The sequence below is a fragment of the Mastigoproctus giganteus genome, chromosome 2, assembly GCF_048544385.1.
Source record: "Mastigoproctus giganteus isolate SK-2022 chromosome 2, ASM4854438v1, whole genome shotgun sequence".
Classification (NCBI taxonomy): domain Eukaryota; kingdom Metazoa; phylum Arthropoda; class Arachnida; order Uropygi; family Thelyphonidae; genus Mastigoproctus; species Mastigoproctus giganteus.
In genome coordinates this window covers 167,980,617-167,997,412 of record NC_143576.1, presented here as the reverse complement: position 1 = coordinate 167,997,412, position 16,796 = coordinate 167,980,617, and the positions used below count along the sequence as shown (strand labels likewise).

The 16,796-nt window shown below is 37.8% G+C and overlaps 1 protein-coding gene across 3 annotated transcripts in view; it reads right to left on the bottom strand.

Moving 5' to 3' along the window:
- The window catches only part of Dpit47 (DNA polymerase interacting tpr containing protein of 47kD), a 231,963-nt gene that overhangs the window by 153,172 nt on the left and 61,995 nt on the right, over positions 1 to 16,796 (bottom strand). For all 3 annotated transcript variants that reach the window (XM_090389624.1, XM_090389626.1, XM_090389625.1), the window contains one exon: positions 8,093 to 8,254. In XM_090389624.1, the coding sequence (XP_090245750.1) occupies positions 8,093 to 8,254 (162 nt within the window). The remainder of the gene's footprint in view (positions 1 to 8,092; positions 8,255 to 16,796) is intronic.

Here is a 16,796-nt window from a genome sequence, read left to right as displayed (position 1 = left end):
GTTTATGCTTAAACAATGATTTATTTATCCAAAAAAAGGAAAACGCAGCCTTTAAAATCAAGCAAATTATAATAATAAACAAATCATTTATGTCATACAAATGTTAAAGAATGTTTATTCTTCATCATCATCGACTAAATGATACACACTTGTTGATGGTTCTTCACTCATTCCTGGAAGCACAAGGAGTCATTTTCTTCTTCGGAAATGCTTTAGGAATAGTATGTTTTCAAGACAGTCTTCACTTTTTTTAGTAATTTCACAACACCATGCACAAGCATTTTTTAAAATCTGTAGCAACTTTTCTAGCGCACTCAAAATTTGAATCTTGTGACTTGAAAATCTCAATTGTTTTTCTATGTGCTGAAAAGCTTTGCCAAGTTCCTTGAGAGTAAAGGAACAAACAGGAGTTTAATCTGTTAAAACTTCTTTTGCCTCAGCTTCTTCACATTTTGCCATACCAGGGAGGTCTTGATTTGTGAGCTCTCTATTGTGTGTTTGAAGCAGATCAGTGACGTTAGTTGTAGAAACCTCAAGCTGCAATTGGGTGGCAATGTTAATGACCACTTCTATTTCATTTTGTACAATCTCTGCTGGTTCTTGAAATCCTTCAAAGTTATCAATAAAATGACGACAGTTTATTCTAAACACAATGTTCTTCTCTGTGATTTTGTCTCAGGCTCGTTTTACTATTTCAAATGAATCTAAAATATGGAATTTTTTCCAAAATTCTTTAAGAGTTAGACCTCCCACCTTATCTCTGCCTGTACAAATAATGCATGCACAATAGTAATGTACTGTATAGCTACGCAAGTGGTTTGAATTACCGTATTTATGTTTAGCATTTATTTATTGCAATTAATGTTCATATTTTCAATTCTGTGGATACTTGATATTTGAAAAAAAGAACTTGTAAACCAGGAACTCGTAAAGTGGGAACTACCAGTATATAATAAAAAAAACCTTCCCATTTCACCCATCCGTTCAGTCCAAATGCTTGTCTAGTTCTGCCTTGAGCTTATTTAAGTCGACGCCCTCCATTATGACACATGGAAGTTTGTTCCAACTATCAACCATCCTCTAGCTTAAGGCAATTTTCTACACATCTATTCTACAATTGTCTTTCCTCGATTTGAATTTATGTCCACTCAGATGAGTAATCTGAGCAGGAGGAAGAATCCCATCAGCATTCAGCTTGCTCAAACCATTCAATCCCTTATACATCTCAATTAGATCTCCTCGTATGTGCCTAGTCTCCAGCCTCCGCAATTTTCAGAACCTAAGACTTTCGTGATAACAGCAAGCCTTTTCCATTCACCAATCTCGTTGCCCTTCTCTGTACTTGATCCAGCAGCTCTACATCCTTCCTAAAATGACGGCCCCGATATATGCTGTACTCAAGGTGTGGCCTGAACACTGCCATATACAAGGGGACAATCAGCTCATCCCTGCTTGCAAAATCCTTGTATATCATTGACAAGACACCATGAGCTACTCTTACAGCCTGTCTGCACTGTTCAGAAAACTTCATATCTGACTGCATAATTACCCCCAGGTCCTCTCCATTAACCTGAGTGTAATACCACACAGTTGATACATTACTCTGGGATTACTACTACCCATTTTGCAGTACTTCACATTTGTCAATGTCAAACTTCAGTTGCTACCTCTCAGCCCATCTGCTCAACTTTTCAAGATCCTGATGCAGTAGCATACTGTCATAAACAACCCTGCCAACCTTCGTATCACATGCAAACTTGGACATTAACCCTGATATACCTTCATCAATATCACTGATAAATACAGAAAACAATATTGGGCCCATCACCAAACCCTGGTGGACTCCACTAAAAACATTAGTCCATGGAGAACAGTGTCCATTGATTACCATTCTCTGTCTTCTCCCACTCAACATCCCTTTATCCATAGCAGCATATTGTCCTTAATGCCATACTGCTCCAATTTATACAGTAGTTTTCCTTTGTCCAATTACTATGTCTAGATGGATCCTGCAGTGCTTCTTTAACGAGTGACTACATTATTTTCCTTGGAACAGAAGTTAAACTAACAGGTCTGTAATTACTCATGTCACTCTTTGATCCCCTTTGTGAATTGGGGACACGTTTGCACATCTCCAATCCATGGTGTCCTTCCATGTGTCCAAAGAAGCTTTCATAATTATGCTTACTTCTTTTGCTACTTCCCTTAATATAACTGTACAGATCCCATCCACCCCAGGTGCCTTTCTTACGTTCAACTTCAACAATTTCTCCTCCACTCTGGTCTCAGTTATTACAAAATCATTTAGCTCCCTGCTAGAGTTTGATAATCTTGTGGCCTTCAATTCCCTACAGACTTCCTCATGTATGACTGTAGATGCAGAATACTCATTCAGTTTGTCAGCTACCTCAGCAGGATAATCAACAATCAGACCATCAATATCAAGTGGACCAATCTGATTCATCCCCTTCCTTCTAGAGTTTACGTAAGTAAAGAAGTCTTTGCGATTTTTCTTTGCATTCTTTGGCAAAGATTTCTCATTATCTACCTTCGCTTGCCTAAACTCCTTTGTGACTTGATTATAGACTAGCTTATATCCACCTCACCTGTGTCACATGATAATTTATATGTATCCCATGCATTTTTCTTCTCTTTCACAAGTCTCATTAGTTCATCTGACAATTATTCAGGCCTAAACCTTGAAGAGTATTTCTCAGTTGGTAGCCTAGTAGCTTCTAAGATTAATTCTTTGAATGCTTCCCATTTAGACTTTGTTAATAATAACATATTCAGTTTGTCCCACTGTATAGAATTTAAAAACTGTCTGAGACTGCTGTAGTCAACTTTACAAAAGCAAAAAACTCTTCCCTTCACCTTTGACAGTAGTTACACCTTTAAGTAAATCCCACATCAATACACTGTGATCACTGCCGCCTAGTGGTTCTTTTATCAGCCTTTTCTAAATGCATGAATAATCACTGCTGATAATCAGATCAAGTATATTACTCCCTCTGATTGCCTCTCTAACATGCTGCTGTTGTAGAAAACAGTCATCCAATAAATCCACAAAATTTATGCTAGTGTGCTTGTGACCAACCCACAAGTTCCAGTCTATATTTGGGAAGTTAAAATCACACATTACAAGACATTCTGATTTACTGGCTCACTCTATTTCTTCTGTACAGTTGTTCATTATACTCATCAGTCATTAGGCCGATAACACACTTCTAATCTCAATTTTGCTTTCCCAGTGCTTAAGTTACACCAGACTTACTCAACATTGCACTGTCCACCCATGTCAACTTGATACACTTCCTTAGATTTAAATTTTTTATTAACTAACAGCATAACCCCTCCTCCCTACCTATCCTGTCTGTCCTTTCTGAACACATTGTACTCCCCAAATTCCAATTCTGCATTCCTTATATCTGTGTGACACCATATCTATTAGTGTAAATGCAAGTATACATTGCAGCCGTTCTTACTCTTAGTTATTCTAACACAGTCCATATATTCACTTGTTTCATGATGACTCCTAGCAGTCCAGAAAATCCCTAGCAATTTACTTTCCACTGACAATTTCTTCATTTAAATACCATGACTAAAATACAGGCAGTTCTCGCTTTACGAGTTCCCGGGTTTACGAGTTTTTTTTCCCAAGTATCAAGTATCAACAAAATCGAAAATATGAACATTAATTGCAAAAAATGAATGTTAAACATTCATATATATTGCATTCCAAACCACGTGCATAGCTATACAATAAAGTGTATCCTTCTTTACGATATTAATAATTTCCAGAGACACCATCATATCGTTAAAATATCATAATGTGAACCCAATAACACATTGTTTTTTGGTAATTCGTTTCAAGATCTCGGAAGTTGAAATTTTTGCTGTATAACTAAGCTATTTATCTCTCTAAAATGTAATTTTTAAGGTCATGACATGACCTTAAGGCCATATAAAAGGTCGTGAGCATGGTTTAAAAATTGTATTAGTTACCAATTCAAATCACTAAAATGCACTACACTTTCATCATTATCATATGTTCCGTTATAAGAATCAATTTTAAACGGCTTCATGATATTTTTCATAATCACATTTCTGGAGGTCATGACCATAAACAATAAAAACAGTTTTCACTTTCCGGTTTATTGGGCTTTTCTGTTACTGCAAGCAATTATAAACCAGTAGTAAACTCGATGTTATTGTATTTGCGAAAATACCAATAGCTGGAATTGTGTGGTTTTTTACGTTATTATGGTGAAATGTGTTTTCCCTTTACTGAAATCTTCAATCATATAAAACACATAAATAAATTATCAGAATCTTCTCTTCATTCCTTTTGTTTTTAAGCTTCATAAACTCGTTACTCCATGCAAATCATGTTAGTTGCAATTTGTTTGTGCCGTTAAAAATGTTTATGCATGAAATTGTGAAATTATCTTGGAAACAAACACCTCTTGAAGCATTTCTGAAGAAGACGACTCCTTGTGCAACAAACCAACGAGTGCCGAGCCAATAATGAGTGATCAACGAGTGTGCATTTAGTCGATGATGAAGAATAAACATTCTTTAACATTTGTAAGTCTTAAATAATTTCTCTATTATTATAATTTGCTTGATTTTACAGGATACGTTTTCATTTCTTTCAATAAATCAATCATTGTTTAAACAAACTAATTAGCTAACTAATTTCATTGCTGAGAACGTAACCCCTATTTTTAACCTTATGTCTATGGGAAATAAATTCCCACTTTACGAGTTTTCGCTTTAAGAGCACGTGCTAGGAATGAATTAACTCGTAAAGTCGAGAACTACCTGTATTCTTTTCAGAAAGCAATATCAGGGTTTCCTATCACCTCAGGAAGCCACACAATGAATCCCCAATAACTGCATTATGATATAAGAGACATATTCTTTGTTCAATGGAAATGTGTGTTAAGAGATTTACCAAGATCACCGACATAAGAGCTAGAGGAAAAACAGGATCCTAATACTCACCATTATCTTTAGATGAGAAAGCAATAGAATCATCGGGATGTAACAGAGGTGGAAATATAAGACAGACAGATAAGTTGCAATCAATAGCTTCTTATCCAAGTGGTAGTCCACACTTCTGGTGGACTACCACTTGGATAAGAAGAAAAGTTTCCTACTCTTAGCATGTTGAAAATTAAGTTTGGATCAATTAATAATTTTCTGACAACTTGTAATTTTTATGTATGGAGAAGATAAACACTGAGAATTACATACAAATCAACTGCAATATGCTATGTTCTTACCTTAACAGCTTTAGTACATTTATTGGAAAATCAAGGTTTAGATAAAGGACAAAATTTTAGGACAGATGAGAACCAAAGGATATCATCCCTACAAGAATAATTTTACTGACGTGATCTGAGCAAACATTAGGATAAGAGCATTTAAAGCAGTAGCCAAGACAAAGAAAACAGGATTAGAAATCATGCAGGTCATTCCATTTCACAACACCAAATGACAGGAAGTTCAGAATGGTTTTTTTTTTTGGGGGGGGGGGCTTGCAAAAAAAAAAAGACTGTCACCAAATTTTGACCTAAGGTTTGTGGAAAGCCATTAACTGTCAGTGAGGAAAAGATCTAGTTAGGGCTATCTAGTATTCTAATAAGGAAGGCTTACAATACCGAGATTCCAGGATCCCCAATACTGGGATCCCGGTCATTTTTTTCCAGTATTCAAATTCCAGTATTGATACAAAAATACTGGTTTCTTGGTACTAATTTAAAAAATAATTATCCATGATTTATTCACATAAAGGTTATAAAATCGACAACAATAAATCACTAATACTCCTGAATTTGCAAATGAGGGATTGTTATACAAATGCAATGGAAACCTGAAAACGTTATGAAACTGTAAGACAAAATCTTACAAATATATTCCTCTTAGTAAGTATAGCGTGTGTGGAAGTAAAGCACTTAAGGAATAACGAAAACATCATTATGGAAATATTTCGATTAGTGGCAGTAGGCCTGGTAGTGCAATTAAGGAATATGGTGAACAATGGTATGGCAGGTGCAGAAGGGTTAAAATTAAAATCTTCTGAACAATAGTTTAATCTCTCTATTACACCGCTACTTGAGGATGCGACACTTAGTGCATTTTGGGAAAGGGTGTTGGTACGGAGCAGATCAAAGGTATTGTGAACAGATGATCTTGAGGTAAAAGATGAAAGTGTTTTGTTGTGTGGGAAAAATATTCTGTTTTTCCCACCAAAGGAAGAAGATGAGTTTAAAGACTAACACTGTGATTGGGTCAGGTTTAAATTAGATAGGGGGAGATACGTAAATACATGCAAACTCCTCTGGGGGTTTCACATAAGCTTGTGTATGAAATAGTACAAGGGGCAATTCTAATTTGCAATCAATTCAAAAATAAATAAATGATAAGGAAATAAATAAGGTGCTCGCACCAAAAGAGGGGTTTGTGGTTGTTGTTCGGAGGGGTTGCAGTGGTAGTTCTGGGAGTGTTCAGCAGTGAAGGGTTCCACTGGGAATGTTCCTGTGCAAGAAGTTAATCCAGAAGTTGAATAACAAGCCAGTCAGATAGTGCCCTGCTTCTATTACTGCTGTGGTAATTTCCTTCAGTAATAACAGAGAACTGTTTTCGAAATCGCGAAATATGACAGTACTGGAAGAGCTATACAGCAGAGATGCAGAGTTCAACTAAAAGAGAGAGAGAGAGAGATAGGAAGAGGGAGAGAGAGAGAGAGAGAGAGACATCACTGCACTCCATGGAAGGAACTGGCACAAAGGAATCCCACCGTGAAAGAAAAGGAAGGTAAGTCCTCTGAACTGTGTTGTTTTGGAAATGGTATTTTAGATAAAATGGGAGATTATTTTAGAGTAAGGTTGAAGTTGAAGGAACACGGAAAATAAGGAAATATTTAGTACTGAGTTGGTTTATTGGTTGAAGTTGTAAAGAAAATTAATATTGCTAAATTAAGAGAGATTACATAGAATTGTTATTATTAAGTTAGTGACTTATGGATTGCTGTTGTGAAGAGATTGATATTGGTGATTAAGAGAAATATTAGGAAGCGATTAAGCTTGAATTAGTTTAGTGTTTGAAGTGTAGAGAGAGAGAGAGAGAGAGTTGAGATTATTAATTGAGAGAAATTTTATGGAAACGATAGCATGTATTAACAGATTAAATGAGAAAAATGAATAGATTAGATGTAAATGAACACCGGTTATGTATTGTAAGTAGATCTGTATGATAAATGACTTTTGTTTTATATGTGTGTCATTGTTCTTGAGAAACTGACAGCTCACATATAATATATATACTCGTGTGTGGGGTGGGGGATGATATCCCTCAGTTCCTGGAAATTCTCATTTTTTAACACAATCAGGTAGCTTGCCACTTCCTATATGACCCTAATGCGATCACTAACGTTGATTCTGTAGAGTAAGCAGTGGGCTCATGCCGCTACTTACTCTACCAAATTTAGTTTGCGTGCCAAAAGATGTTTTCACTGCATTAGTGTCATTTAGAAAGTGACGTCATTTGCATAATTTCTATTTGACATTTTCATTAGCAATTGGTTTTGCTTCAATCGGAAAATATAGTAGGTGCTGCTAAAGCTATTTTCATGTCAAAAACCTTTACCTACAAAGCATGATCTTTCTTTTGGACTATCATTTTGGGACCTGTTGACTATATTCACATCCCATTTTTAAATGCTCTTGGAAGCATCAGCATCACGATGAGGCTAGATTTGCATTATAGTGCGCGCGCGCACGCACACGCACACGCACACACACACACACACACACACACACAGCACTAACCCCTGGTGGCAGTTTTGGAACTTTTTTTACTTTCCATTTCTACATGCATTAGACAGTATACATTCAAAATTTAATTTCCACCATTAACTGTCTCTCACCTACAGCAAAAGATAAAGTGACACATTAATTATAACTACCATGTGTGTAAATTTTGATCTTTTTCTCTCTAACTAATGATTAAATAATTATTTATAATGGTAAGTTATCTTATGATGCCTAGAAATTTAGTTAAAAGTGAAATAATTAAGATTGCCTACCTAAAAAGAAATGAGCTGCAGCTCTGTTGCTATAAAGTTGAACATTTAGTTCTGTGTCTTCACACTTTTGTTTCAGACCTTCAGTATATGATGCTACAGCCCACCTATATTTTTTCAGTCTGAAGTTTTCGTTTCCATCTTCTTTATATGTTTGAGCTAATTCTGAAATGAAATAAACAAAACTGTAATTTGAAAAATATTTTCAACATAACTTCATACAGATAGAATATAAGGTCATATATTACTTCATATTAATTAATAAATATTATTAATTAATATGAATCTTTATTAAAAATAAGAATAAAAGCAAAGTTTAAGTTCTCAGGGCAATAACTTATTCTAATAATTAAACATCTTGTTACTTAAAAAAAAATATGACAATCCAGTCAAAAAACTCTTCTCCCATAACATGACTTTATATCCTCTAACTCTAACATTCTTTATAAAAGTTTCACCATAACTCATCTTACTATCCCCTCTCAGTCTTATAAACCTCAATCAAATCCCCACCTACCATAACAAGCTCTTTAGCCAATGTATTCAACATCATCCCTCACTGGGATGCCCTTTGGCCAATCTCACTGCCAATCTTTGGACATTCCAAGTAATATTACAAGTTTGGATTTAATAATGCTTTATACAGTAGGATTATTGCCCACCCCTATCTATACAAAAAATTCAATAAATCATTTAACCACGGTTTAAATGATTTATCATTTAAACCATGGTGTTGTTTGTTTATTTGGTTTTTAGGAGCATTAGCAACTAAGGCCATATTGCTCTGGGGATATGCGGTGGTCATTCCCTGACCTTTCCGCATCCTCCGTATTTGGTGGTCATGGGCTCGAACCCTTGTCTAAACAAGAAGCATGTGCTACGCACTGCTGCTCCTGCCCACCTGGCTACGGAGGCGGCACCATGGTGTTCTATCAATTTAATTATCATTGATAGGACACCACAAGTCCAACTTGCCGCCAGTCTTAGTTCATTTTATAACCATTTAGGCCTAAACCTTGAACAATATTTCTTAATAGGTATGAAACTTTTAGTAGCTTCTACGATTAATTCCTTGAATGCTTCCCACTTAGAATTTACTGTTGGTAACATCGTCAGTTGATCCCACTGTACAGAATTTAAAAACTGTCTGAGACCACTGTACTTACCTTTACGGAAGCAAAAACCCTTTCCTTTACCCCTGATGGTAATTTTATCTTTAAGTAAATCCCACATCAGTACACTGTGATCACTGCCACCTAGTGGTTCCTTTATCTGCAAATTCTTAATACATGAATGATCACTGCTGATAACCAGATCAAGAGTATTACCCTCTCTGGTTGCCTCTCGAACATGACTAAAGCCTATCTAAGTCTCCCTGAAGTAGGACTGCTTGGCACTGGTCATTAATCACTTTTCCAACTTTGATATCAACTGCAAATTTTGAGGACATGTCCCGTATCCCTTCTCCAATGTCATTTAAGAAATCAGAAACAACGGAGGTCACAGCAATCCTCAAGATACACCACTTGTTTGTTTGTTATTTGGTTTTTAGGAGCATTAGCAACTAAGGCCATATTGCTCTGGGGATATGCGATGGTCATTCCCTGACCTTTCCGCATCCTCCGTATTTGGTGGTGACGGGCTCGAACCCCGGTCTAATCAAGAAGCATGTGCTAAGCACTGCTGCTCCTTCCCACCTGGCTATGGAGGCGCCATATCCCACTTCTAACACTAGTCAATCTGAAGGGTACCCATTAATCACAATCCTGTCTCCTGTCCTACAGCAATTCCATGATCCTCCTTTTATATATTTATTTTTTTTAGGAAAACCACAAACATGAAATGCATAGAACCAATAGCACTTAGTACCATGTGTGGATTGAACATTCAAAAGATGAAAAAAGATACTTGTCGACATTAGACTTGAATTTCTGAGACTTATTTTCAGGAAATCGTCTGAATGGAGGTTGTTCCAGACAGTATACATTCTGGAAGTTGAAATGATAAATAAGGAAGAAGAAAAGTTGGAGCTGTGAGTTTTAAGCTGGACAGTAAATGGATGTTGACTAGTTGCAGCATGTGTTTGAACTGGTTTGAAAAAGAGAATAGATTATAGAAGTCAATTCAGAAAAACAGTGCCCATGGAAGTATTTATAGAAAAAGCATGCAACAGAAATAGAATGTCTGTGAAACAGAGTGAACAGACTTTGTAAGAGATTGGTTCTTAATTAATCAAACTGCCCTCCATTAAATGGAGTCTAAAAGCCTGAGAGAGGTTATGAAAAGACTGCCCCAGATGTGGGTACAATATTCCATAGTCTGACGGATTTGAGATTTGTACAGAGTAACTCTTTAGAAGAAAAGTAAAAAGTAACGCCAAGAATAAAAGAAAATCCAGATTTTTAGATGCGGAGGAAGCAATATTTGTGATGACGAGATAGATTAGAAGTCAGGGTAATCCATAACAGAGATATGTGATCTCATCCAGAAATCTGAGTGTCATCAAAGATAAGCATACGGGAGAAGAAGAAGAATCTTTTTTTACGAGATATAAGACACAACTGAATTTTAGGAATGAGATTAGCTAAATCAACTTTGTCCCATTGGAGAATTACTTGAAGATCGGAATTAAAGGAATTGGTAGTGATATTCAAGATGCTGAAGCTGTTTGTGTAGGGCAAGGTTTCTAAAAGTGGAAGGTGGAATTCAATGTGCTAATGTTAGCAAAACTGTGGATAGGATTTACAGTTAGTGGAAGAAATCAAATAATATACAAAACAAAAACAGTGGAAGAAAGAACAGAAACTTGGGGAACACTAGCATTAGTGGAGCAGCTGGAAGATAGAAAGCCACTATCATGAACTGCAGTGAGTGGTCAGAGAGAAAATTGGAAACCCAAATACAAAAAGCAGTTAGCAATCCATAACATGGAAGCTTATTTAGAAGACCTTTATGCCACACATGAACAAAAGCCTCGGAAATGTCAAGAGCAATTGCTTGAGTTTCACCAAACTTTTTCGATGAATTTGTCCATAGATGGGTAAAATAAGCTTGTATATCACCAATGGATCATGCCAAGAGAATCCATATTGGTAATCATTGATCAGATGGAAGGTTTCGTAGACTTTTTATGAGTTGGCTGTTAATAGATTTCTCCATTACTTTAGAATGAGTAGAAGTGCAATGAGCGATATTTTGATGGGAGGGATTTGTCACTCTTTTCAGGAAATGTCTGGATATGAGAAAATTTAATTCCCAAGCAGAAGGAAAAACACCAGTCAATAAAAAGTGTAAAAAAGGCAAGGCAGAACAGGAACAGGAACTGAAAGCAAAGTGGAGGAGAAATTGTTGAAGTTAAATATAAGAAAAGCACCTGGGGTGGATGGGATCTATCCAGTTATATTAATGGAGGTGGCAAAGCAACTGAGCACACCCTTAGCCATAATTATGAGAGCATCCTTGGACTCAGGGGAGGTTCCCACAGACTGGAGATGTGCAAATGTATCCCCAATTCACAAAGGGGGATCGAAGGGTAACACGAGTAATTACAGACCAGTTAGTTTAACTTCTGTTCCGGATAAAATAATGGAGTCACTGGTTAAAGATGAATTGAAGCATCATCTAGACAAGACTGCAGCAATAATTCAGACACAGCATGGGTTTGTTAAGGGAAAGTCTTGCCTGACAAATTTGATAGGATATTATGATGTGGTTACAAAGGAACTGGATGCAAAAAATAATTTTGATATCATATATTTGGATTTCAGGAAAGCTTTTGACACTGTTGCACATGGAAGACTATTGTACAAATTGGAGCAGAATGGTATTAAGGGTAAGTTGCTACAATGGATAAAAGGATGGTTAAGTGGCAGAAGACAGAGGGTGGTAATCAATGGGTGCTGCTCTTCGTGGACTAATGTTATTAGTGGAGTTCCACAGGGTTCGGTGTTAGGTCCACTGTTGTTTTGTATATTTATCAATGATATTGATGAAGGTATATCAGGCTTAATGTCGAAGTTTACAGATGATACAAAGGTTGGCAGGGTTGTTAATGCAACAGGATCTAGGTAATCTGGGCAGATGGGCTAAGAAGTGGCAACTGAAGTTTAACCTTGACAAATGCAAAGTACTGCATATGGGTAGAAGTAACCCCAGAGAAACGTACCAACTGTGTGGTACTACACTTAAGGTGGTAGAAAATGAAAAAGACCTGGGAGTAATTGTGCAGTCAGATATGAAGTTTTCTGAGCAATGCAGACAGGCTGCCAGGGCAGGTCACGGGGTTTTGTCAATGATATATAGGAATTTTGCTAGCAGGGAGAAGGAGGTGATTGTACCTCTGTATAAGGCAATGGTTAGGCCACGCCTTGAGTACTGCGTACAGGTCTGGAGGCCTGATTTTAGGAAGGATGTAGATTTACTTGAGCGTGTACAGAGAAGGGCAACAAGATTGGTGAGGGGAAATGAAGGGATCCTCTTACCAAGAGAGGCTTAAGTTCTGCATATTGCAGTGGCTGGAGACTAGGCACCTGCGCGGTGATCTGATTGAGGTGTATAAGGCCTTGAATGGGTTCAGCACGCTGAATTCTGATGGGATCGTTCCACTTGTTCAGATTACGAACCTAAGGGGGCATAAATTCAAATTAAGAAAAGGCAGGTGTAGAATAGATGTGCGGAAATTTGCCTTTAGCCAGCGGGTGGTTAATTGCTGGAACAAACTTCCATCTGTCGTTGTGGAAGTTGATAGGTTAAATAAATTTAAGGAGGAACTGGACAGGCATTTGGAGGGAATGGTGTGATTTTATTTATTTTATTTTTTTTGGCTGATGCTGCATAAGCTCATACACTTGCTTTCTTGCATCACATGCCAATACTACTACTACTAAATATAGGAGAGTAGGAGTTTTGAGAACAAGTGGAAAAATAACAATCAAGACTTGGAGCTTTCCAGGCATCAATTTATTCTAAATTCATCAGACACCTGGGTGGATGGAATCTATCCAGTTATATTAAAGGAGGCAGCAAAGGAAGTAAGCAAACCCTCAGCCACAATCATGAGAGCTTCCCTGGACTCAGGGGAGGTACCCATGGACTGGAGATGTGCAAATGTGACACCAATCCACAAAGGAGGATCAAAGGGAGACACAGGTAGTAGTAGTGGCATGTCATGCAAGAAAGCAGGTGTACATCACCAAAAAAAAAAAAAAAAAAAATCACGCCATTCCCTCCAAATGCCTGTCCAGTTCCTCCTTAAATTTATTTAACCTATCAACTTCCACAACGACAGATGGAAGTTTGTTCCAGCAATTAACCACCCGCTGGCTAAAGGCAAATTTCCGCACATCTATTCTACACCTGCCTTTTCTTAATTTGAATTTATGCCCCCTTAGGTTCGTAATCTGAACAAGTGGAACGATCCCATCAGAATTCAGCGTGCTGAACCCATTCAAGGCCTTATACACCTCAATCAGATCACCGCGCAGGTGCCTAGTCTCCAGCCACTGCAATTTGCAGAACTTAAGCCTCTCTTGGTAAGAGGATCCCTTCATTCCCCTCACCAATCTTGTTGCCCTTCTCTGTACACACAAAAGCAAATCTACATTCTTCCTAAAATGAGTTCTCCAGGCCTGTATGCAGTACTCAAGGCATGCAAGTCTGTAGGTACAAGGTAATTACAGACCTGTTAGTTTAACTTCTGTTCCAGGGAAACTAATGGAGGCACTGGTTAAAGAAGCATTGCAGGATTATCTAGACAAGACTTCAGTTATAGCTCGGACACCGCATGGGTTTGTTAAGGGAAAGTCTTTTCTGATTAATTTGATTGGATACTGTGATGTAGTCACAAAGGAACTGGATGCAAAGAATAACTTTGATATCATATATTTGGATCTTAGAAAAGCCTTTGATACTGTTGCACACGGAAGACTGATGCACAAATTGGAGCATTGTGGCATTGGAGGCAAATTGCTGCTATGGATAAAGGGATGGTTGAGTGGGAGAAGACAGATTGGTGATCAATGGACACTGCTCTTTGTGGACTAATGTTATTAGTGGAGTCCCTCAAGGTTCAGTGTTGGGTCCATTGTTGTTTTCTGTATTTATAAATGACATTGATGATGGTATATCAGGCTTAATGTCCAAGTTTGCAGACGATACGAAGTTTGGCAGGGTTGTTAATGACACTAATGACAGCACACTGCTACAAGAGGATCTAGAAAAGCTGGGCAAATGGGCTAAAAAGTGGCAACTGAAGTTTAACATTGACAAATACAAAGTACTGCATATGGGTAGCAATAACCCAAGAGAAACCTACCAACTCTGTGGTACTACACTCACGGAAGTGGAAAGTGAAAAAGACCTGGGGCTAATTGTGCAGTCAAATATGAAGTTCGCTGAGCAATGCAGAGGGGCTGCCAGGGCAGGTCATGGAGTCTTGTCAATGATATATAGGAATTTGCTAGCAGGGAGGGGTGATTATCCCTTTATACAAGGCAATGGTCAGGCCACACCTAGAGTACTGTTGTTGTTATTTGTTTTTTAGGAGCATTAGCAACTAAGGCCATATTGCTCCGGGGATATGCAGTGGTCATTCCCTGACCTTTCTGCATCTGGTGGTCACGGGCTCGAACCCCAGTCTAATCAAGAAGCATGTGCTACGCACTGCCACTCCTGCCCACCTGGCTACGGAGGCGCCACCTAGAGTACTGTGTACAGGTGTGGAGTTTCTAGAATGAGTACAAAGAAGGGCAACAAGATTGGTGAGGGGGAAAAAAAAGGGGTGCGCTTACCAAGAAAAGCTTAAGTTCTGCAAATTGCAGCGCCTGGAGCGTAAGCACCTGCGAGGTGACTTGACTGAGGTGTATAAGGCATTGAATGGGTTGAGCAACCTGAATGCTGATGGGATTCTTCCTCTTGCTCAGATTAAGAATCCGAGGGGTCACAGATTCAAATTGAGGAAAGACAGTTGTAGGTGTATAGATGTATGGAAATTTGCCTTTAGCCAGCGAGTAGTTGATTGGTGGAACAGACTTCCATCTTTTGATGTGGAAGTTGATAGCCTAAATAAATTTAAGGCTGAGCTGGACAGGCATTTGGAATGAATGGAGGGGTGAACTGGAGGTTTTTTTTTTTTTTGGCTGATGCTGCATAAGCTTGCTTTCTTGCATCGTATGCCTCTACTAATGCTAATGATGCAATTTGCAGAACTGAAGCACTTTCTTGATAATACCACCCTTTTATTCATCAATAACTCATCAATCTCGCTGCCCTTCTCTGCACCTATTCCAGGAGAGCTACATCCTTTCTAAAATGATACCTCCAAAGCCGTATACAGTACTCAAGATGAGGCCTAAATATTGTTTTGTAAAATGGAACAATCACCTCCTTACACCTGCTATCAAAATTCCTGTATATCATTGATAAAACCACATGAGCTGTCCTGGCAACCTGTCTCTAATGCTTAGAGAACTTCATATCTCACTGCTTAATTACCACGAGATCTTTTTCATCTTTTACTACCATGAGTGGAAGATGAAAAATAAGTAAATAGAAACAATTAAGGAAATAAATATACACAGTTCATATTAGGGCTTAAAATACCGAGATTCGGGGATTCCGAATACATAGTAGTAGCTAAAATTACTTCCAGAATTCCTTCCATTAGTTGTTTTCATTGCATAGAATTTAAAAACTAAGACCACTACATTCACCCTTATGGAAGTAAAAGCTTCCCCACCCCAACAGCAACGTCAATAAGTAAATCCCACATCAGTAGTGCGATCACTTTAATCCAGTGGGTCTTTTACTTGCAATTTCTTAATACATGAAGAATTGCTGCTGACGATCAGATTGAGAGTATTATTTTCTCTTGTTGCCTCTCTAACACGCTGCTGTAGAAAACAGTCATTCAATAAATCCAGTCTTGCTATTTTGTGAGTGACCAACGTACAAGCTCCAGTTAATATCTGGAAAGTTAAAATCCCACATTATAAGACATTCTTTATCCATACCATCCCACTCTATATCGCTATGTAGCTGTTTGTTATATATTCACAGTCATTAGGCTTATAATACACTCCTACTCTCATTTTGATTTTCCCAGTGCATATGTCACACCAAACTGACTCAACACTGCGCTAGTCATCAGTTTCGACTGGATGCACTGCCTTCCCTTAATATGCATCTTAACTAAGAGCATAATCCCCACCTCCCAACTTGTCCTTTCTGTGACATTGTACTTCCTCTATTCAAATTTTGCATCCTGTATGTCTGGGTGCCACCACATCTCCAATATCTACAATGTCTGCATTTGATGACTTAATCAGAACTTCAAATTCATCAAATTTATTTACACTGACAGGACAGAATTCATGGGATACCTGTTTACCATGAATGCAATGCTGTCGCCCCACTCACTAATGGAGAAACCCACCGCTTGGAAGGTATATAGGTACACTGCATTCACATAGACAGTAATTCGATGTCAGTATAGATAAACATCGTAAGTTAACTGTAATCTAGTTTAGATTGCATAAGTGCACAGTAAATGCATAGTAAGGTGCATTGGCCTGCACCCCAAAAAGTAGAGAAGAGAGCAAGGAGAATATTCAAGCCTGTTGTGCACTTTGTACAGAGGTTACGGATATGTTTGAGAAAAGTCAATCAACTTTTTATCAAATGAGTTCCAAGGATTTTGTGTCTAACACTA